We start from the raw sequence: 23,802 nt of genomic DNA, 5'->3' as shown, positions 1-23,802 counted from the left end.
TTTATTGACACATTTAATTAATTATTTATGTATTTCACATTTTAATTAATTATTGACACATTTAATTAACTATTTAATGATATATTTATTTATTTCATTTTGGCAGTCCTGGCGCCTGGCTCTCATCTTGAATTAATTTTATCTGTCAACCTCACCCATTAAATGCAGGGGGCGGGGTTAACGCTGCCCATGCAGCTTCTCTAACATTTGATTGTTGCCGTGCAAAGTAAGTCAAAACAGGTCGATCCTAGATAATCGATTGCTTGTGTAGACTTGGGGCAGCCAGGTATCCCAGAATGCATTTCAAATCACAGGCAGCAATGGCGGTGGTGTAGTTTTAAAATACCCCGTTTTTCTGTCACCAACTACACTTTTAACAGTGTTTTAGCCGCGAATGTCCTAGAAACAGGAGTGATACACCTGCTGCTGTCAGACCTGCAGGTATCAGGCTGTGATGTTTCCTTTAAAGTGGACAGAAATATTTGCAGTGGCACAAATAATAATTAAAAAATCAAGGTAAAATTAAATGGATGCAAATAACTTTGTTGTTTGCATAACTTGTGCATATAATTTTAAAATTGACATTTTATATTTGCATTCAAAGCTATGAAATATGATCATTAAACATGTTTGTGGTTGTTACAGTTTTTTGTCTGATTTTGATCAATTGTGTTAACACAGTTTGTCAAAATGAAAACATGACTGTAAATTCAGACACGTGAGGTTGTGCTGAAAACAATGAGACCAAACAAGGCAAATAAATAGTTTTTAAAGGTGAAATGTGGAGGAAACATCAAAAGTAGTTGGACCCCAGAGGGTTAAACATTTTTTTAAAGTAACACAAAAGTTACTTTTCAAGTAATTAATTACTTTTAGAATCTAGTAACTCAGTTACTAACTCAGTTACTTTTTTGAAGTAGTAACTATTACTATAATTAATTACTTTTTCATAGGAACTTGCGCAACACTGCTATCTACACACTCCAAACACACGAAACATGACAAATCTCTCACATCTCAAGACTCTCTCTCTCTCTCTCTCTCTCTCTCTCTCTCTCCACTTTATCTCGGCTGTAACATCTGATGATGTAAAATGAGGACACGAGGATGCGTGGCACATTAAATGTTGCACAACGTATTTGTGAGTATCATATCAGATAAGAAAAACATTTTCAGAAACCGTTCAGATGCACTTTTATCATGTTGTCCTATAAATTTGTTCCATCATGTGACTCGGCTGTCATATAAACACTTCTGTGTTCTTATTTAGTCACAGATCAGATCATCACATCTGTCAGGACAGAAAAACTAGCAGCAGTAAAAAGTACTGCAGAGTCTCAGGTTCGTGTTCAGCCCAGGCTCTGTGCTGCAGCTCAGCCCCTCTCTCTCCCCCCACTTTCTTTACTGTTTCAATGGTCTCTGTCCAAAAAACAACAACAAAGAAATATCTGTGAAAAAGTAGAGTTCATAAACTCAAATCATGAATGAATAAATAAATAAAAGAAAATGCAAACATTTTATTTTGAAGGAAATTTAGTTTAATTTGTTGAACAAACCTTCAATAAACCCAGAAAGTTGATTCTGTTTATCTGGACTTTGTGTTATCAGATTTAATTCTAACTATGAAAAAAATGTGGTTCAGCTTTTCCTGTCATAACGTCTGTAGTTCCTGTTCAAAGCAGCTCACAGAGAGACAGAGGAAGCGAAGCGACAGCAGCATCAGAATACAGAGGACCAACATTTACTTATGATTTACTGCAGAATCAGAATCAGCTTCACATAGAAAAGCTCCAGTTAACAGAGAAACACAGCGACTGAGTGACAGCTCTGCTGTACAGGAAACTGATACTGCTGAAAACTGAGCATCTTAAAATGTCTTCCATCATCGATGAGGATCCAGAGTTGAGCATGAGTGTGAAATACAGCAAAGGAGAGGACAGAGGAGAGAGACTGGAGGGACTGGTCCTCCTCCATGAGAATGTGGACTCCAGCACAGACCATCAGGTCCCTGTTTCAACACAGGACGGAGGTAAGTATCAAATACTGAGGGATCAGGAATCAGGAGAGACTGTTTCCATCTTCTCAATAAAATATCAAACTAATACAGATCCATCAAAGCTTTTGGGTCCAGAGACTCAGTTTATTCATAGTGTGGAGGAAAGTTCAAGCTTTGGTGAAGGTGTGCAGTCTCTGCTCTTATTATGGTTTATATGTTTCTATATTTTTAATGTTTTCTGTTTATTTAGAGAATAAATGATAAAAATTGTCTAGTTTAAAGTATCAGTGTGTTATTTTAGTAAGTGTAGAAACTCTTCAGTCTCCACAAGCTGACAGAAAAGTGTTGGAGGAGTTATCTCACAGATCAGTGGTGAAGGCAGAAATATAAGAAACAAGGAAGTGTTGGTCGACACTGTGGAGCGAGTATAACCACGGAAACTGCTCAAAGCACACTTTTCACAGCTAGTTTTAGCTGACAGGAAATCAGACCAATGAATAACAACTCTGTTTTCATTTCAGCAAATCATGGAGATATTGTTTTAATGACATAATATTCATATTATAATAACCAACATTGTCTTCATGATCTGGTCTTTGTGTGAAACACGGCTGATACACATTCGTCTGTTTCTGAGTCACATCAAAGCGTTTCTCTGTCAGAGTCTCTGTTCTCACATATGTAAAAGTCACCTGAAGACAAACATGTGACAAAGTCTCCTGTAAATATCAAAACTGCTAGAATGAACTTGTTCAGCTCATCATCAGGTCGGCTGCAGGTGGAAAGTCTTTCTGACGATAAACCAATAAAATACGCTTGAAAAATGGGGAACAAATTATGATTAAAACATGTTTAATAATTCAATTAACAAATTATTTTCTCCATTTTGCCTTCGTAGAAATAAAAGCCCAGGAGAAGCTTCCAGCTGTGAAAAGAAGCCGTTTCAGAGCTGTTGAAGTGAAGCTGGTGGTTCTGTATCTGCTGATTCTGGCTGGAATCACAACACGCTGTGAGGAGTTTTATTATCATGCTCATGATACACTCCCATGTTAAAATGAGCACCTTTGCTGCCTTAAAAACATGTTTCCATTCAGGACCAAATGAGTTTTGGTCTCTAAGGATAGTTTCCTCTTCATAAAAACTGCACGGTGGCATTTTAAATGGAATTCTCTGATCAATAATATGAGCTGCTGTGTGGTACAGCCTGACCAACACGTTGGTTTTGCTGACTGAGCTTCTAGTATTTCATGAGTCTGTTACTTAGCACTGATTAGCAGGTGTGTGTCTGTGTGCATGATTCCTGGCTCATATCTTGTGTGTGTTGTGGAGGTGGAGTGAATGTTCTTGTTGTTCCTTCAAACTCTTCACTCAACACGGTGATTCTGTGATTATATCAACAAAGCAGACAGGCAGCAGCATCTGCTGCAGACTGATGCAGGTGCAGTCACACTATGTTAGACAGTGTCCGTCTGTCATTGTGCGACTAGTTAGTTCACTTGGTGTATTAAGCAGGTAGCTAACAAGCTAATGTTAGCTCCATTCATCTCATAGGAAAATGAAAAACTTTATTTAAATCATTTTAAATTTTAAATCTTCGGTTTTGTTGCATTTCTAACCAGATATTTTGGTGAGTTTGGAAAAAGAGCAGCTGAAGGACGAGATGGAAGGTAAGAAACTATTAAAAACTGTCAGAGTTGGAGACGGATTTGAAAGGTAACTGATTTTACATTTTGAATCAGCTTCTTGTGTTAAGATAAAAAAAGAAACAAACCAAATTACAGCAGCTGACCTCCCAAACTAACATAAACAGGAGAAACTGTTCACAGTCAAAGGCAGCTCAGCCCTACAAACTCCTTCCAAGTGAAACAGGAAACACACAGTGAGAGCTGCACTTCCACAGGAAGTACCTGATCACATGGAAACACCTGTGATATGAGGAAGTGTTGATTCCCAGTGTTGTCTGTTCTTTCAAAGCATATAGATAACATCTCTGACTACAGGTGTAGAAATGCTGTTTGATTCTTCACCTTCTTCCTCCACACTGAAGCACAATTATTCTGAATCTTGTCAGTGGTTTTTGTTCACAGTTGATACGTATTTAGCTCATCAGATTTCCTGTAGTTCTAACACCTCCACCCACAGGACATGTTAAAGAACAATGGCTGCAAGTTTCTGACTCTTATTGATATTTGACAAAGCAGAGGAAGAAGATTATTTCTGTTCAATGTTTCACTCATTTTATTTTATTTTATTTTGATTTCACTGAAATATTTCAGATGCTTTGAACAAGAGTGAATTCAACAAACTAACTATTGTCAGAACATTTTAACTTAATTTGAATCTTTTTTTCTCTAAAGACACAAAAACCAGCCTGACTCAGTTACAGGAAGAAGTGAAGAAGCTGAAGGAGAAGATAGAAGGTAATAAAGTTTGAATAACTAATAGAAAACATCAGTGTTACACAGTTATAACCTGATTGTGTCTTTGTTTTGAATCCTAAATGTTTGATGCTGTGTAACAGTTTCTCTGTATAAATGTAAGTTTCAGTTAATTATGAATAAGAGAGAAAACCTGAGTTTAAATGAAGTATTTACAGGGAAAATGACAGGGACCAAAGATTAATGTGATACAACATGACACAAAGTCTGACTTTAAAACATGTGTTTGACTTTAAGGGAAGTGGTGTCCAGAAGGATGGACAAGATTTGGATGCAGCTGTTACTTTAAATCCAGTGAGATTAAAACTTGGTCTGACAGCAGGAGAGACTGTCAGGATAAAGGAGCTGATCTGGTGATGATAAACAGCAAAGAGGAACAGGTGGGTGTGTTTGTTCATGTCTGTGTGATCTTTGATGGAGCTGACAGTCATCTGTTACTTGTGTTTTTGACCTGCTGTCAGTCTGTGACCTGCTTCCTGTTTCCACTCTGATGGATTTCTCTCTGATTTCTGCACAATGGAAGAAAAGTTTCATCACATTTATTCTTCCTTCAGACATATTCACAAGATGATGTCTCCACAACAGAAGTGCTGAATTATGAATGGAGACAATATTTGTGTCTCTTCTCAAACAGGAATTTGTCAGTAAATTCGGAGGAGAGTCTTGGATTGGTCTGGAAGTCAAAAACACATCAGGAGGATCTAAATGGGAATGGGTGGACGGATCAGCGCTGACAGAAACGTGAGACATTAGTTTGTTTCTATTCCAGAGTTATTATTTAGAAGTGAAACATTGATGTTTTGGAAGATAGATCAGCAATACATGAGTTGAGCTATTTTCCAACAGCCCCACAAACTGAATGTAAAGAAAAGCAGAAATCCTCCTTTGAATGAACAGCTGTGCTTGAACTCTCTTCATCTGCAGTCTGTGATGACGTTCAGTTACAACAAGTCAGTTTGAAGAAATCAGGATTGAAACATGTTCAAAGCAGCGACCGACACATTTCACTTTGTTCAATTTGTCTTCATGTTTTTTGTGCTGTAATGTTTCTTTTCTCACAGAACAAAAACTGTTTCAGAGAATTCCTGTCTCTTCTTCTTTGGTGTTTGGTTAGATAAAACTTTATTCATCCCTCGGGTGGTTTCCTCTGGGAAATTTTGTTTTCCAAAAAGCACAGCACCGACAGAAGTTACAGAGTTTAGAATATTATATATACATATACACACACATATATAAATACAAAGACATATATAGATAAAATATACAAAGGGGATAAATAGAATAAATAGGAATAAAAATAAAAATAATAATACAAGTGAATTGCACATTCAAGTATGGAGTCTATTGCACCGCTGATTATTAACAAAAAGTATTGCACAAAAGGTGATTGCACAGTGAAGTGAAGAGGCACTACAGCTTAGTTGTTCCCCCCTCCTTTGTCCTCCTGTTTCCCCTCCCTCTCCCCTCCAGAGAGGAGTTAAACAGTTTGATGGCGTGTGGGACAAAGGAGTTTTTAAGTCTGTTGGTTCTTGTCTTTGGGAGAAGCAACCTGTCACTGAACAGACTCTTCTGGTTGTTTATGGCCGTGTGCAGAGGATGCCCAGCATTGTCCATAATGTCCAGCAGTTTCTTTAGTGTCCTTTTCTCTGCCACTGACACCAGAGTGTCCAGCTTCATGCCAACCACAGAGCCAGCCTACCTGATCAGTTTTTCCAGCCTGGATGAGTCCTTCTTTGCTGTGCTGCTCCCCCAGCACACCACAGCATAGAACAGTACTCCAGCAACCACCGACTGGTAAAACATCCTCAGGAGCTTCCTGCAGATGTTAAAAGACCTCAGCCTCCTGAGGAAGTACAGTCGGCTTTGGGCTTTTTTGTACAGGTGCTCTGTGTTGTATGACCAGTCCAGTTTATTGTCCACCCACAGCCCGAGGTACTTGTACTTGTTGACCACCTCCACCTCCTCCCCCTCTATCTGAACCGGCAGTGGACCTGCTCTGGACCTCCCAAAGTCCACAACCAGTTCCTTAGTCTTTGAGGTGTTGAGTTGCAGGTGGTTTGTGTGACTCCATGCGACAAAGTTCCTCACCAGACTTCTGTACTCCTCTTCCTGGTCATCCCAGATACACCCCATGATGGCTGTGTCGTCTGCAAACTTCTGAATGTGGCATAATTCAGAGTTGTAGCAGAAGTCAGAGGTGTACAGGGTGAAGAGAAGAGGGGACAGCACAGTTCCCTGTGGTGCTCCTGTGCTGCTGACCACAGTGTCAGACGTGATGTCCTTCAGCCTGACGTACTGCGGCCTGTCGGTGAGGTAGCCGGAGATCCAAGCCACCAGGCAGGGGTCCACCTCCATCCTGTTCAGTTTCTCCTGGAGCAGACAGGGCCAGATGGTATTAAAGGCACTGGAAAAGTCAAGAAACAGGATCCTGACCGTGCCTTTGTAAAACTTCAGAACATATGAAGGAAGAAGCTTCAGTAAATATGACCTGATAGACACACATTTCAAAGTGATGTCTGTAAACAGCTGACAAAACAGTTTCAAACAGCAGAAAGTCAGCTCTGACTTCTTTTTATTCTCCATTTTTACAGCAGGAAGATTTCATATTCATCAAAGCTTGAAAGCTGTTTTAGTGTGCATGATGATTCTCAGAGAAAAGTCTAAAGGAGGGAAAGTGGGCGAGAAACCTGGGAAAGAAATACAGGAAATATTGGAAATATTCCAAAAGAGACTCATATTTATATGAATGTGACAATAGTTATGAGTTTAGTCCAGTTTCATATCAGATTTGATCTCTCTGACAGGTTCTGGGCAGAAGGATGGCCATTTGCTCTTCCTGAGTCCTATGGAGTCTGCTGTGACGGTGATGGGAGATGGACACAGTCATATTATTCTCGATCAGTGACCTTCATCTGTGAGAAATGAGTTTGGTGCTTTGATGTAAATGTTTGAATAATCCAACCAAAGACACCTCACTATGAAATGTCCTGCATGAGCCTCAGACTCAGCTTACAGTCTTTACTTGTTCATTCTGCATCATATATTGATTACATATATTGTCCCTCTATGCTCTGTGCTGTACAGTAAGGTTGGAAGTCATCCACACAAAACCTTGAAGTACTTCATTACTCTGTAGTTCCAGCAAATTGTTCTAATAAAAGTCAAAGTGCAGCTTGTCTTTACTTTGGTTTACTTGGTTTATTCATCAGTCTGTTGGTCCTAAAACTTCAGTAAACGTCTTCTTCAGTTTCTCTCAAACAGCTGAAAGTAGCTGCTTCTTACTTTTAGCTACAAATCAGGAACCAAGAGACTGAAACCAGCACAAATTCAGTTTGTCAAACTTACAACGTGTGAATAAGTGAAGATGAATCCGTTTAAAACAGCTTTCCTTCTTCTTCTTCACTTACATCAAAACACAACTTTACCTTCCTGCTTAGTTTGCAGCGAGCTGCCTGCACAGTGTTAACACACTGAAGGTCAAAGTTCATTTCAGAATGACAGACAGGAAAAGTCCAGAAACAACAACCCTCACAGTGGACACGGTTAAAGTCTGTTGATTTAAAAAAATTTTTTTACGGGGCCTAGAATTGAGCCCTGTGGGACACCCCACAAGAGAATAGCAGAGGACGACACATGGTCACAGAGACAGACACAAAAAGTTCACGGAGTCAAGTTCTTCTCTTTCAAGGCTCTATTTTTCACCAGAGCTACAGTATCCAGAGTCGTACGTAGTGAAGAGTCAAAGTTATTAACAAGATAATCGACCTCTGTTGGAGTAGCGTTCAGATAGCTGCTCTGCTCTATGAGCATTGAAGATGATAACAGTGGGTGGATTATAATCTTAAACTTAATTACAGCACTTTCACAAAGACATCTACTGTGATAAAGTCTGCTCTCCACTAGGGATGGGTACCGGTAATAAACGGTAGTAACCAGACCGAAAAGCAGCGCACATTTCGGTGCTTTATTTTCCTGAGATGTCATAGGCTTCAGATTCTAGCCAATAATTTTACGTTTCCGAGGATAGTAGGCGGGCCCAGGTACGTACGTTCTTTTAGAGCACGTTATTACATTAATGCATGTAAGGTGAACTAGCAAACACCGTCGTAGTTACATGCGGCTGTCTTCTTCTTTGATGGCAGATACTCCCTTCACCCTGGCCAAAAAGGCTAAAATGACCAAAGAAAAAGTGGAAAACAGTTAAACGTGAGAGGTTTTTGGACAAAGTTTGTGTTTTTTCCATTGTTTAAGCTGCTTCCAGCCAAGAGTGATACCATATATGCCCTATAGCTGCAGAAAAGGCTAACATTGTTATCGTTTTACAAAAAAAAGCTGAACATGAGAGGTTTTTGGACAAAGTGTGTCTTCTCCATTCTTTAAGCACCGTTTAAGCACCGGCACCGTTTCACGATGTATTTTGGTTCTATGTTTTATTGTAAAAAGTATGTATTGTGATTGTAAGCCCAACAAGGGACAATGGTTGAGATTAGCAATACCTATAAGAGAGTGATATTATACCCCTTATGTCAAACTGAGTGATTTATGACCCCATAGAATGATTTATGGTCCTAGGAAGTAATAAAGTAATACAGTAAGTAATAAAAATATGATATTCATAAAAATATGTTCTGCCCCTGCTTTGATCAAATGTGGGTTACTGCTGGTTAGTTAGTGTGACTTCATACAAACCTGTGTGTTACACCAGTGGAAGAAGCTTTTCCTTCATCAGTCTTGTTTCTTACTATAGGGGTGAACAGCTACACTAACACTCTCTTGCACTATGCTGCCCCCTTGTGGTCACAGTTGTAGTCAGTGTTGGTATGAAATGTTTGAAAGCTTCAGCACCACAGACAGCTACAGGCAGCTCCACCCTCTCTGTACCATGTCTGCAACCTGTAACTTCAGTGTGTTGATTTAAATAATGAAATAAACTCTGGCTGCACATCGTTCTGCTTTTCTTTAAAAACAAAAACAAAAACGGTTAAATAGTGTAAAATATGTAAATGTACAAACAAAATGTACAAAAGTTAGTGGTCCCAGAATAACTACAACTTTAAATAATTATAATCATAGCGAAGTTTGGCCTGATGGTGGCAGTAATGGAAACATTAGAGTACCACCATCATCAGTTTAAATTTACCACATTTTATTTGAAGAACACTCAAGGACACTGTACACAGCAGAATAATAAAAGCAACAGAAAAGCAGGCAGTTTACACAATCATAAAGTCATAAGGCATAAAACAAATTTAACATAGCAGAGTGGAGAGGTTATGTGGGATAAGCTATTTTGAACAAGTGAGTTTTTGTCTAGACTTAAAGAGAGAGAAGGAAGTGGTATTTCTTAAATCAGGAGGTCGAGAATTCCAGAGTTGAGGAGCAGCTGAAAGCCCTGCTCCCCACGGTGTCAAGACAGGGGGAGGGGATAGAGAGAGAGAAGGAGAAGATCTAAGACACCGAGATGGGATCATCATCAGAGATAGATGATGAACAGCCTTAAATGTGTACAAAAGTTGTTAGGTTTAATGTATGTGTTGTAGGTTGCCATTTAAAAAGCTAGAATGCTTCTGTTTGCTATCTATGTAACCTACGCATACGACTACGTGCACGACATTGATAAGGGGAACAAGCAGCCTTGAGAAGAACAGATTCTACCAACAACAATCTGGGAGAGCTGCACTCCCATCATATAACCACACACAATGTATAATCATGATTGCACAGCACAATCACACTTTGTAACTAGACTACAGCAACAAGCTTTATGAATATTAATGTGTGTAACCAATAAAAAAAAACATGCAGGGAGAAAGCAAGTTGAAGTGGGTTGGAAACAACAAAGCTGCTGCAGGACAGGAGTGATGTGATCTATAGAAGGGGTCCTGGTGATGATACGAGCCACAGAGTTCTGGACACATTAAAGCTTATCAATGGATTTTTGAGTAAGACCAAAAAGAAGTGAATTACAGTAATTGAGCCGAGCAATAACAACGCTGTGAACAAGAACGGCAGCGGCGTGTGGAGTGAGAAAAGGATGGAGACGATTAATGTTGCACAACTGAAAATATGCAGACTGAGTAACATTATTAATGTGTGAATTGAAAGATAGAGTACTGTCAAGGATGATACCCAAACTTTTCACAGAGGAAGAAACGGAGACCGGCAAGTTATTGATCGTAATAGAGAAACTGTTGGTTCTGGATAATGTTGATTTAGAGTTGACCAAGAGAAGCTCAGATTTGTTATTGTTGAGTTTAAGAAAAGTAGAAGAGAACCATGAATTTAGTTCGGCTAAGCAGAGGGTGAGGGAGGATGGGGGGAGAGCAGAATCAGGTTTAGTGGACAGATAAAGCTGGGTGTCATCAGCATAACAGTGAAACTGAATATTATATTTATGAAAAATGTGTCCAAGCAGAAGAAGGTAGATAATGAAAAGAAGAGGCCCAGGACAGATCCATGGGGCACGCCAGTGACCAGAGGAAAGGACTGGGAAGTGAAGGATTTGAGTTGAATAAACTGAGTGTGATCAGACAGGTATGATTTAAACCAGGCTAGTGGAGTATGGGACAGACCGATGGAGGCTAGCCTACTGAGAAGTACAGAGTGAGAAATAGTGTCGAAAGCAGCGCTCAGATTGAGGAGAATAAGAATGGAAAGTAAACCGGAGTCAGCTGCCATAAGAAGATCATTGGTTATTTTTATAAGTGCTGTTTCTGTGCTGTGGGAGGGACGAAAACCAGACTGGAACTGTTCATACAGATTATTATTAGTTAAATGTGAGTGGAGTTGTGTGGCAACTATCTTCTCAGGAATATTTGAAAGGAATGGTAGATTGGAAATAGGACGGAAATGATCAAAATTACTGGGATCTAGACCAGTTTTTTTTCACTATTGGGGTGATGGCAGCAATTTTGAGGGAAGCAGGAACAGTTCAAGTTCAATTTCAAATTGTATTCACCACATGCAGTGGCAGGTTGCCCTGCAGTGGAATGAACCCGCCCCCCGACCTTACACACACAACACAGACATCACATGGGGATACAAGTCAGAGAACGGTTGCATTACAGAAAAAAACACTGAAATATACACTACAATGGGAAAGTACAAGAGGAAAAAAAGAGACCTCTGCTCATGCTGGGCTATAGAGGACAGCATGAGAACAGGAAACAAAAAAACTCCTCTGCACAGAAAGCACATAAATGTCCACAGCACAACATTATAGAGCACGTGACAAGCCACAGGGTTGGGTAGGGGATAAGGAGTAATCCCAGGCAACACAGCAGCCATCCTGCCACTGCGCCGACTCTCCAGCGCAGGCCCAGACCCGCCTCGTGTTCCCAGGAGGCAACAAGCATCGAAGGCGTTGGAAGGGGAGGGGGGATGTGTGAGTGCTTATCAGTGTAAGTGTATGTGTGTGCGTGTCCATAGTTCAGCTGAGACAGTGTCCTTCGCCCTGTCAGGCTAAGTAAACAGTCTACCAGCCAACCCAGGTGGCCTTGCATGGAATGGGAAGGAACAGACTCAACACCGTTGTTATCAGGGAGTTTTTGTTCAGCTCCAGCCTTGAGCCCACAGCTGGCGCCGAAGGGGTAGCCGCATCATAATGGTGATTTTTCTTTTACAAACAACTCATGAGAATTTCAAGCTGTTTTCAACACTCCGACACTGGTCTCTCAATCTCCCGTTGGATAGCTGCGAGTTTCTCCATGATGTTATTTACCTTCAATTCTGTGGTCTTTTCAGTCTTTTGCTCACAGAGCAGATTCTGAGACCTCACGACCGCAGCCAACTGATCCGCGATGTAATCCGGCTTCTGCCCAGAGGTGTTGTTCTGAGTGGATTCTTCCCTGATTTAATCCAATATACGCTCAGAGGTGTTATTCTGAGTATTTACTGCAGCCGTAAGTGCCTCCAAGGTCTTAACCATGCTGCACTCAGTGAGCCCTTTCTGAGAAGCCGCACCTAATCCCATCATTTCAATCCCAGCGGGCAGCCTTTTGGGGGTTTGAACAGCCGGTTCCGCTTTCTTAATTCTTCGATAAGCCAGGGCCAAGCCAGCTCCGATCAGCAAGAACCCTGTTATCATGGTTCCGAATAGGTAGATATCTTCAGCGAAGACTGTCAGGACTTTCAGCATCCTCGATCGACAGTCCCGCCAGGTGCACGATCCTCCATTTCTGCCACCTGTCCATCGTGTACCCGGGTTCTTCCGAGTCCAGACTTCTCGTTGAGAAAAGGGTGTCAATAGCAATCAGAGACCAGTTGATCAAATCCATAATTCTCTTTAGGTTTTTAGACACAGACTGTGAGAGACTGATCCAGGGAAGTGAAATACACACGAGACAAGACAAGGACACAAGAAGCTAAGCAGGGAAGATAAGGGGAAGGAGGAGAGGAGAAAAGTGCGACCGCCTTTGCCGAGAGCCAAACGAGTTCCAGTGGTTAATGAAGAATAGACGATAGCAGATATGAGGGGAAGCAAAGAAGGCAGACATGCCTTGACCAGAACTGTAGGAATGGGGTCTCGCTGACAAGTAGAAGGTTTCGACTTACAGATGAGATCTGAAATATCAGTAACAGAGGGGAGCTGGAAAGCAGAAAAACAGTGTGATGGGAGAGGAATCACAAAGGAAGAGCTACAGGGAACATTGGAAACCAGGTCTTTGTGTATTGTGTGAATTTTCTCAATGAAAAATAACATTAGAGAATCACAGAAGGAAGATGAGTAAAGGTGAGCAGGTAAAAGATCTACTGACCTGAAAGAAGAGTTGGACAGTGAAAACAGTATCTTGGTTAAGTCATCATTTGAACAGATAATGGTGGAGCAGTAAGCAGAAGCTTTTGTTGAGCAAATAAAATGTATTTATTTTCTTCTTTATGCTCACACATTCAGATTTTCCCCTCAGTGGTTTCATTCGTGTAAACATTGGATGTTTAAACATCTCTAATTAGGAAAACAGCTGAAACTAAAGTGTGTGTTTCCTTAAACGACGTCACGGTAAGATTTTTACCCAGAACTAAAATGAAAACCAGAGAGCAGAAAAGTAAAAAAAACAAAAACAATGGTGGGGTTGGCCCGGAAGCAGAGAGGAGAAGAGGGTCAGAACGTGTGGACAGTATGAAAATGGAGGAGGTGAAAGAACTTCTCTGGAGGTCGGACGTGTTGCTAACAGTGGCTGCTTTGAAGATTGGCTGCAAAGGCAGAGTTTCTCTGGAGACTTGGAGGTAGACAGGAGCCCTCCTGGGGCATGGCTGGATGACTCAGAGGTCTCAGACAAATAGAAAGGAAAATCTTTAGGCTCGCTGGCTCTGGTTCCACAGGGATACCCGGCTGGGGTACACTCACTGGGGCAGTGTGTCCACGCTCAAACTCCAACCAGTTACTGGGGATGCCCCTGGTGGAGCAGTCACTGAGCTGGAACTGGTTTCATTATGGGACCTCTCACCTCTGACAGACCAAGCAGCAGCATCAAGGTTTGAAGGCTGCCTGACTCAGACTGGGCTTGGATGCTGGATGGCTCAGGTTACAGGGAGACACACTTCCACAGCCACCTCCTCCAGCTTATCCAAGGGAACATGAAGGCGTTCCCAGGCCAGCCAAGAGATCTAATTTCTCCAGCTTGTTCTGGGTCTATCCAGTGATTCTACTATAGAAGCATGAACAGGTGGAGACGGAGGCTGCAGCCTGACTGCTCATCAGTTACCTGCTGAAGTTAAGGTGCTGGCTGCTGCGCTAGTTATGGTGTACTTTTTTTTTTCTTTTTTTTTTTGCCTGTCCCGTTTGGTTCTTTTGCCAACAGAATTATTGTCTAAAGGCGAAGAAAGATGCCCAACGGATTTACTTTACTAAATGGACCATCCCAGCCTTGCCGTATTGGTCTATTTGATTCACCTTTTATTGTTTATTTTATTTTCACTTGCTGAATATGGGACAGACTTGACTGGGGGAAAGAAAGGGGAGAAAGAAAGAGGGAAAGAAAAACAGCTGAGAAGAGGGACGGGAGAGAAGGGCAAAAAACAAAAACCAACAGAATAAGCAGACAAAAATAAATAAATAAATAAATATATCGATCACCTGGATCACCTGTTGACAAAGAGAAAAGAAAACAAGCAGAAGAAAACGAGAGTAATAGAATAAACAACATCACAATGATATATGGGAATATGACAGTAAATACTAAATATTAAACATTATTGTGCAGCACGTAAGATCGACAGCACAGTGTGCTTTGAGGTAGGAGCCAAAAAGGGTGTAGTTTGTGTGTGTGATCACCCGTGTGTACACCTGTGAGCATGGACGCGCTTGTTTTTTAAAAGGATCCTTCATATAATGATCTGCTAGAGGGTGTGGGGGGGCCACAGCCCCGTCCTCCAGGGCATGAAGCAGGTATGGAGGAGATCAAAACTCCAGACATCCAGAGGCCCCCAGAACACAAGAGACCAAGGAAGACCAACAGAGGGGCAGCCGTGCCACTATCCCAGAAAGAGCTGAGGAGAGCCCCAGATGAGGGGTCACTCAGCAGCTGCGGAGCTGCGGGCCCCAGGCCCATCCGGACCGGGGCCCAGTGCAGCAGCGCTGCCCTGCCCCACAGAGCCCGGGACAGTCCACCTGACCCCACCACAGAGAAAACTGGGCCCCCCATACACCCACCCGCCCACAACCCCGGCAACACACCAACCCGGACCCAAGCCCCGGAGGCCCGGCCAGGGGCCCAGCCCAGAGCCGGAGCGCCCCCAGAACCTCACGCCCGTCACGGACCCACCCAGGGGCAGCCAGGCTACCAGGTCAGTAACCCACGTCCGTCAGCACAGACCCTCCCCTAGCCCCGCTGCACGCAGCCACAAGGAAACCGTCACCTAAGAGCCAACAGAGCCCCCAATTGGCCATGACCGCTACCCCGGGTTGAGCCCCCCAAGGAAGATGCTCCTGGGGAACCCCCCAACGCCCTAAGCCTGTCCCTACCTAGTTATGGTGTTCTTGATTACAAAAGCACAACAAGTAAACCAGGAAACACTAACTAGAACATACAGCTGGAGGGATGAGGGAGATCATGACAAGTGTTGGAGTGACTTTGTGAAAAATTGTCATTGTTGTGCTTCGAATTGTGAACCTTGTTTAAACTGCATGATTGAAGATATTCTTGTTTCTATTCTCCTCCCCTGCATGTAGGATGGTGGGGGAGGCTACAGCTATAGTGTTCAACTGCAGGCACATTCCATGTAAAGATTCTGGTTTGCTTATTTGCTCAGGAACGTCCACTTCCTGCCCTTTATGGGCTCAACTATGCTTGTATATGGTGGACCATTAAGGGGGTTAAGCCATATACAGGGTGGGGGGAGATGACCCTTTTATGAATACGGATGTTGTTAAATGGTTGTAAACATATGTTGTGTAGCAGGAAGTCACGTATACAGAGACACACACACATACAAACACATTCACAGAGTGTGTTCTCTGAATAAAAGGCTGCGAGGGGAGTTTGGAGTTTGGAGTTTGGAGTTGGCTACGGGCGAGCTTGTGTCAGTTCTGGGAGGCAATCTCCCCTTGCAAGCAAACCATACCAGTGGCTCTTGTGTTCTGTTTGCAGTCTCTCGTGGTCTGAATCCAGCAGGGTCGTATGTTCAGACCCAACAACAAGCAACACAAGGGAATGCTTACACATACTAACACAGGAGGAGGGTGGGGACACAGAGGAGGGATGATAACAGAAAACCTGAGGCTAGATAACAAACTAAAACCTGGGGACACAAACAGAGACACAACAATCATAACCAAAACTTCACCTCAGAACATGAAATGAACCAGAATCAGACGTCAAACACAAACGCTGGCTCACAGACCAGGACCATGAGCCTCTACACAGAAAGACTCCACCCAAAACAGGAACTCTCTATCTGAGAAGTGATGGTGCTCACCACTGCAGCACCACGCTGCCCTGTTAGTTTCTGTGCTGGTAAAAATAAAGATGAATAGATAGTTCACTCTGACATATTTCCTGTGTCACAAACACTTCTTCTCTCTGCTGCTTCTATGTATTTACAGTTTGTAGAAGGCAGCGTCTAACAAAGCCGTGTTATTATAAACGTACTGCAGCTGCTGAGTTAAAGCTTATCATCTCTGTGATAGAAAATATTAAAAACAGAAACTTCTTTCAGTGTTTTACATTCTTGTAACTGAACTTCAGATCTTGTTGAATATTGTTTTCATTTGTACATAACTGACAGTTTGACGCCTCCTGACGTGTCAGAAGAACTGTGACCTGTCCTGTTTTACTTCCTCTTTGTTTCCTCTTCAAAGCTGTCGGACTTAAAGACACAGACAGACGGTGAAGCTGCTCAAAGATCTTTCAGCTCAAAATGTCTACAGAAATTCAAAGTGTTGAAGATTTCAGGGTGAAATACAGCAGAGGGTCCCAAGAGGATGGAGGAGTGAGAGAGCAAAGTGAGGTGGAGGTGTTAGATGATGGAGAGCAGCACCCTGACGTCGGCCTACAAGAAGCTGGTAAGCAGGAAATCATCAAAGTGACAAAACCAAAGAAAATGTTGATGATGAAAGTGTTGTTCAGTGTCTTTTAAAGCTCTGATAGCCGATATTAAACCCGATTCTTTTGTCCCCATGATAGAACAGAGGAAACCGACTCATAGTGTGTTAAAATATTGATATTTCTTTTATTCAATCATCTTCCGGAAGAGAGAGACCTCTGCACAGCTCAAACGCCAGTTGCAAGAGCTCTCTAACATTAGAATCATAAACTGTGCTTCATATAGGTTTTATTTTGGTACTTTACACATCACACAGTCTCAAACATTGCTTATATGGCAAGTTCCTCATTTCAGTGTCTTATCTATTAATATGGCTGTGCACTAAAACTTCCTGTTTTTCACTTAGTTTGTGAGTTAAAAGTGGCCTTGCTCTACAAGCCTTTATTAAAGTACATAAAACAATATAATGAGCAGATACACATTAAAGATATTTCTCTTAACACCGACCACTTTAAGACATGTTAGTGTTCGTGTCACATGTCCCCAGAATATGTTTCCAGTTTCAGTCCAAACTGGCACACAGATCATTTGTTGCACTGGGCCTGTTTACTCCCAGTTAGGAGCTCCGTTTCTAACCGTCTGACTGTTTCAGTGTCTGTGGCTTCAAGTCAAACTGGTTCAGCTGCTGCTCTGCTTTCAGGAAGAGGTCTGTGAGTGACAGAGAGAAGCAGCCAATAGGAGCAGCACAGCTCTTTCTGCTTCCTCTCCAAGTGTTAACATGACTGTTAAATACAGCCAGATTGTTCACACAGTCATTGTTTTAAACATATGTGAATGTCGAGTTTGTCCGACAATGTTGTGCTTACAAAAATGCGTCTTTCAGAGGTGCAGAGCAGCAGCTTGGTATGCAGCTCCAGTGTGTTAGCAGCTTCCCCCTGTAGTTAATGCAGCACGTTTAAATCAGTAGGTCATAGTTGTTCTGTGGTCTGACAACAGGAACAGAAAGATGCAGATTCATTGTGAATTCAGCTCCATCAAAATGCAGTATGAGTGAGTGTAGAGAGGAGAGAAGCAAACTGATGGAAACAGCTAGCAGCAAGCTGAGTGTAACTGAAGCACAAACACAGAGTAACACACACCCAGCACCACTCTGTTTGTTATAAATCAGCTTTAAAGTTTCCACAGTTCATGGTTGTTCCTCAGCATTACACTTTCCTCACAGCTCTGACGCGAGTGCAGATGATCATCATAGAAACTAATGTTCTGGGACTCTCCTCCATATTTGTCCCTCAGGTTTCTACACTTCTTTCTACGTTCCCTCACGTCCATCAGGATAGTTTTGGTCATTTAGTCCTTATATTGAGAGGAGGATTGTTTTTCTCTCACTGATCTATTCAAAAGCTGCGACAAAGAAGTGGCCAGAAATGCATCGACCGATCACAACAGCTGGAATGGACTAATATTACTTTGTCCTTGTTTGAGTTCCTGTAACTTTTTAACAAACTCGACTAATTTGTTTGGTAAATCTGATTTACTTCATTTCTACTGGGATCATTCCTACAGTGAGGATTAATAAAAAGCTCCAAAGTCTCTCATTAGTGCTTCATAAATGGACTTTTTGTTTTATCTTTGTAGATGTTCACACCGAGAAGAAGCTTCCAGCTGTGAGACGAACCTGGTTCAGAGCTTTTGAAGTGAACCTGGGAGTGCTGTATCTGCTGATTGTGGTGGGAATCATGACACGCTGTGAGCAATTTGATTCCAATATGTTAGATGTTTGATTTTAAACATGAGAAGTGAAATGATTTGATGCTGCAGACCTGATTGTGTTTAGTTCCTGTTCCCACACTGCTGTGTTTCTGCTACTTCACTGGAAAACACACAAACAGCAAACCTGTTACTGTAATGTTATTGTAGGGTCTACCTCACAACATAAAGCACCTTGAGGCTGTTGCTGTGATTTGGAGAAGTAAAACTGAACTGAATGATTAAGACAACGTGTGTCCTCCAGTTGGACAAACCTCAAACACCTCATCTAAGTAGCACACAGGTGTAATCCTAGTCAGGAGCTTTCAGTGTGGAGGAGCTCCAGCTCCTTCGGCCCTGCCCAGAAATTCTGTCTATTTGGCAAATCTGATTTATCTATTTATTTGCCAGTGATGCGAACCGAGGGCTGATCCTGGTTGTACAGGCAGCAGATAGCCGACAGCAATGGTGGGACTGATACATCAGACTCCTTAATCACCCCACACAGGCCCAGCCAAGGACGTGGTTAAGTGTCTTCTCTCCACAAAACACTTGCAGACTATATGGGTAAAGTCCTACACATCCTTGAGAGCATGAAGAGTCCAGTGTTGCATGGAAACCACATTGTTGCTCTGAATTTGAGATTTCACAATTGGATGGACTGTCTCCTTCAATATTCTGACATAAACCTTCTTAGGGAGGCTGAGGAGTGTGATCTCCTGAAGTTTGAACCCACCAGCCCAGATTTACAAATACAGAGGCTGAGTACCCGACTCTCATGTAATGTTGCAGAGGTGTGTTAACCAGGACGGCCCAGCAACAAAGTATGAATGAAATGCATCAGTTTTTCTGCGCAAAATGTAGAAATGAAAGGAAAAGTTAGTGAATGACATAAAAAGAAGAAGTGAAATATAAATTGTTGTTCATTTAAAGAGTGACTGAGACGTGGTTCAAACTTTCCACATCGACTGGATGAACCTCAACAGTTCAACAGTTTGTTTCTCTATAAGGCAACAGCAAGAAAACAAACTGTAACTGAGAAAATAACACTTCCTGGGTCGAACCAACTGTGACACTGAGGTGTGACTGTGTTTGTGCTTTTATGTGTGAACGTTCAACGTCTTTAGAAAAAGGAGAGTTTATACATTTTCTGCTTTATGCAAACTCAGTTTGATATTTTCTCAAAAACTCAACAAAGTACACATATTGTACAACACAGAGTTTTATCTGTAGTTAAGAGAAACAATAAATGCAGTTAAGAAATTTTTATGCAAATTAATCACAGGGTCTGTGTTTCTTTACATGCTGCCACTTCCACTTACTGAATCCCAGCAGCCAACAAACATGCAGCTTCACAACCAGAACGTGTCCTTCTGCCACAGCAAATACAGGAAGTACCATAAACTGCAGTTCCTTTAATGACCACTGGAGGCTGATGCTGAAAGCGAGTCAGTCCCCACAGACTCCCATGATTATATCAACAAAGCAGACAGGCAGCAGCATCTGCTGCAGACTGATGCAGGTGCAGTCACACTATGTTAGACAGTGGCCGTCTGTCATTGTGCGACTAGTTAGTTCACTTGGTGTATTAAGCAGGTAGCTAACAAGCTAATGTTAGCTCCATTCATCTGCTGGGATATATCAATTAATCTTTTTTTATTACATCAAATCACATCAACAGTTGCCTCGAGGTTCTTTATATTATCAGGTAAAGACTCCACAAAAACAAAAACAACAACACAGAGAAAACTCCCAGCAGCTGCTGATGTTTGGATTTTAAGGTGGTTTGATTCTAGGTTTTAAATCAGTTGATGATCTTCAGCTGACCTTTAGGTCCTGGTGGAGCTGTGACAGACTTAATGCTGAATCAGGAGAAACATCACAAATCTGTGATGTGAGAATAGAGACGCCTGCAAAAGGACGTCTGAAAGCAGGACAAACTGTAACAGGAGTTCCTGGAAGCTGCAGGAAGAAACATTTATTAATTATAAATAAGCAGAAAGAGGAAGTGTTGAAGCCTCAGAGCAGCTTTGACTGAAAGACATATTTTCAGTGAGAACAGGCACATGTCACATGAGTCAGAATCTATTCTTTCAAAGCATATAGATAACATCTCTGACTACAGGTGTAGAAATGCTGTTTGATTCTTCACCTTCTTCCTCCACACTGAAGCACAATTATTCTGAATCTTGTCAGTGGTTTTTGTTCACAGTTGATACGTATTTAGCTCATCAGATTTCCTGTAGTTCTAACACCTCCACCCACAGGACATGTTAAAGAACAATGGCTGCAAGTTTCTGACTCTTATTGATATTTGACAAAGCAGAGGAAGAAGATTATTTCTGTTCAATGTTTCACTCATTTTATTTTATTTTATTTTATTTTATTTTATTTTATTTTATTTTATTTTATTTTATTTTATTTTATTTTATTTTATTTTGGTTTCACTGAAATATTTCAGATGCTTTGAACAAGAGTGAATTCAACAAAATGAAGAACAGCCACACTGAGCTCCAGGATGAACTTCAAGGTAAGCAAACACCAAGTTCTTATATCACAGATATATTTGCAGAACATTTTAACTTAATTTGAATCTGTTTTTCTCTAAAGACACAAAAACCAACCTGACTCAGTTACAGAGCCGTTATGATGAACTGAGTAAAAACCACAGTCAGCTACAGGAAGAAGTGAAGAAGCTGAAGAAGATGATAGAAGGTAATAAAGTTTGAATAACTAATAGAAAACATCAGTGTTACACAGTGATAACCTGATTGTGTCTTTGTTTTGAATCCTAAATGTTTGATGCTGTGTAACAGTTTCTCTGTATAAATGTAAGTTTCAGTTAATTATGAATAAGAGAGAAAACCTGAGTTTAAATGAAGTATTTACAGGGAAAATGACAGGGACCAAAGATTAATGTGATACAACATGACACAAAGTCTGACTTTAAAACATGTGTTTGACTTTAAGGGAAGTGGTGTCCAGAAGGATGGACGAGATTTGGAAGCAGCTGTTACTTTAAATCCAGTGAGAGGAAACTTTGGTCTGACAGCAGGAGAGACTGTCAGGATAAAGGAGCTGATCTGGTGATGATAAACAGCGAAGAGGAACAGGTGGGTGTGTTTGTTCATGTCTGTGTGATCTTTGATGGAGCTGACAGTCATCTGTTACTTGTGTTTTTGACCTGCTGTCAGTCTGTGACCTGCTTCCTGTTTCCACTCTGATGGATTTCTCTCTGATTTCTGCACAATGGAAGAAAAGTTTCATCACATTTATTCTTCCTTCAGACATATTCACAAGATGATGTCACCACAACAGAAGTGCTGAATTATGACTGGAGACAATATTTGTGTCTCTTCTCAAACAGGAATTTGTCAGTAAATTTGAAGGAGAGTCTTGGATTGGTCTGGAAGCCAAACAGACATCAGGAAGATATAAATGGGAATGGGTGGACGGAGCACCGCTGACAGAAAGGTGAGACATTAGTTTGTTTCTATTCCAGAGTTATTATTTAGAAGTGAAACATTGATGTTTTGGAAGATAGATCAGCAATACATGAGTTGAGCTATTTTCCAACAGCCCCACAAACTGAATGTAAAGAAAAGCAGAAATCCTCCTTTGAATGAACAGCTGTGCTTGAACTCTCTTCATCTGCAGTCTGTGATGACGTTCAGTTACAACAAGTCAGTTTGAAGAAATCAGGATTGAAACATGTTCAAAGCAGCGACCGACACATTTCACTTTGTTCAATTTGTCTTCATGTTTTTTGTGCTGTAATGTTTCTTTTCTCACAGAACAAAAACTGTTTCAGAGAATTCCTGTCTCTTCTTCTTTGGTGTTTGTAAAACTTCAGAACATATGAAGGAAGAAGCTTCAGTAAATATGACCTGATAGACACACATTTCAAAGTGATGTCTGTAAACAGCTGACAAAACAGTTTCAAACAGCAGAAAGTCAGCTCTGACTTCTTTTTATTCTCCATTTTTACAGCAGGAAGATTTCATATTCATCAAAGCTTGAAAGCTGTTGTAGTGTGCATGATGATTCTCAGAGAAAAGTCTAAAGGAGGGAAAGTGGGCGAGGAACCTGGGAAAGAAATACAGGAAATATTGGAAATATTCCAAAAGAGACTCATATTTATATGAATGTGACAATAGTTATGAGTTTAGTCCAGTTTCATATCAGATTTGATCTCTCTGACAGGTTCTGGAAAGAAAGATATGGGAATCCTGAATATGGTATCTATGGAGTCTGCTGTATCAATGATGGGAGATGGATACAGTCAGATGATGATTCTGGATCAATGACCTTCATCTGTGAGAAATGAGTTTGGTGCTTTGATGTAAATGTTTGAATAATCCAACCAAAGACACCTCACTATGAAATGTCCTGCATGAGCCTCAGACTCAGCTTACAGTCTTTACTTGTTCATTCTGCATCATATATTGATTACATATATTGTCCCTCTGTGCTCTGTGCTGTACAGTAAGGTTGGAAGTCATCCACACAAAACCTTGAAGTACTTCATTACTCTGTAGTTCCAGCAAATTGTTCTAATAAAAGTCAAAGTGCAGCTTGTCTTTACTTTGGTTTACTTGGTTTATTCATCAGTCTGTTGGTCCTAAAACTTCAGTAAATGTCTTCTTCAGTTTCTCTCAAACAGCTGAAAGTAGCTGCTTCTTATTTTTAGCTACAAATCAGGAACCAAGAGACTGAAACCAGCACAAATTCAGTTTGTCAAACTTACAACGTGTGAATAAGTGAAGATGAATCCGTTTAAAACAGCTTTCCTTCTTCTTCTTCACTTACATCAAAACACAACTTTACCTTCCTGCTTAGTTTGCAGCGAGCTGCCTGCACAGCGTTAACACACTGAAGGTCAAAGTTCATTTCAGCATGACAGAAAGGAAAAGTCCAGAAACAACAACCCTCACAGTGGACACGGTTAAAGTCTGTTGATTTAAAAAAATTTTTTTAGGGGGCCTAGAACTGAGTCCTGTGGGACACCCCACAAGAGAATAGCAGAGGACGACAAATGGTCACAGAGACAGACACAAAAGGTTCACGGAGTCAAGTTCTTCTCTTTCAAGGCTCTATTTTTCACCAGAGCTACAGTATCCAGAGTCGTACGTAGTGAAG

General features: G+C 41.3%; 1 protein-coding gene across 2 annotated transcripts; it reads left to right on the top strand.

Annotated features, from left to right (window-relative positions):
• The first annotated feature begins 1,719 nt into the window (after positions 1-1,719).
• LOC148096549 (uncharacterized) lies at positions 1,720-23,270 on the top strand. Of its 2 annotated transcripts, XM_087834592.1 has the most exons (12): positions 1,720-2,029; positions 2,895-3,005; positions 3,616-3,663; positions 4,273-4,310; positions 7,723-7,784; positions 11,954-11,963; positions 13,899-13,908; positions 21,125-21,193; positions 21,274-21,378; positions 21,634-21,776; positions 22,031-22,137; positions 22,867-23,270. In XM_087834592.1, the coding sequence occupies exons 1-12, from the start codon at positions 1,873-1,875 to the stop codon at positions 22,988-22,990; spliced, it is 984 nt and encodes a 327-aa protein (XP_087690718.1). In that variant the 5' UTR covers positions 1,720-1,872; the 3' UTR covers positions 22,991-23,270. The 2 variants fall into 2 exon arrangements, with proteins under 2 accessions (XP_087690718.1, XP_087690719.1); XM_087834593.1 differs by lacking the exons at positions 3,616-3,663; positions 4,273-4,310; positions 7,723-7,784; positions 11,954-11,963; positions 13,899-13,908.
• Positions 23,271-23,802: the final 532 nt, after the last annotated feature.

Source organism: Neolamprologus brichardi, chromosome 22 (assembly GCF_056152115.1).
Source record: "Neolamprologus brichardi isolate AB-2024 chromosome 22, ASM5615211v1, whole genome shotgun sequence".
NCBI lineage: Eukaryota > Metazoa > Chordata > Actinopteri > Cichliformes > Cichlidae > Neolamprologus > Neolamprologus brichardi.
This window is presented reverse-complemented; position numbering and strand designations above follow the sequence as displayed.

Excerpts from the sequence above, each read along its gene's own strand:
- LOC148096549 (XM_087834592.1), top strand. The coding sequence starts at position 1,873 with ATGTCTTCCATCATCGATGAGGATCCAGAGTTGAGCATGAGTGTGAAA. Across the intron at positions 3,664-4,272 it reads GCTGAAGGACGAGATGGAAG|ATGCTTTGAACAAGAGTGAA; the intron begins GTAAGAAACTAT and ends GAAATATTTCAG. Across the intron at positions 22,138-22,866 it reads GGAGCACCGCTGACAGAAAG|GTTCTGGAAAGAAAGATATG; the intron begins GTGAGACATTAG and ends TCTCTCTGACAG.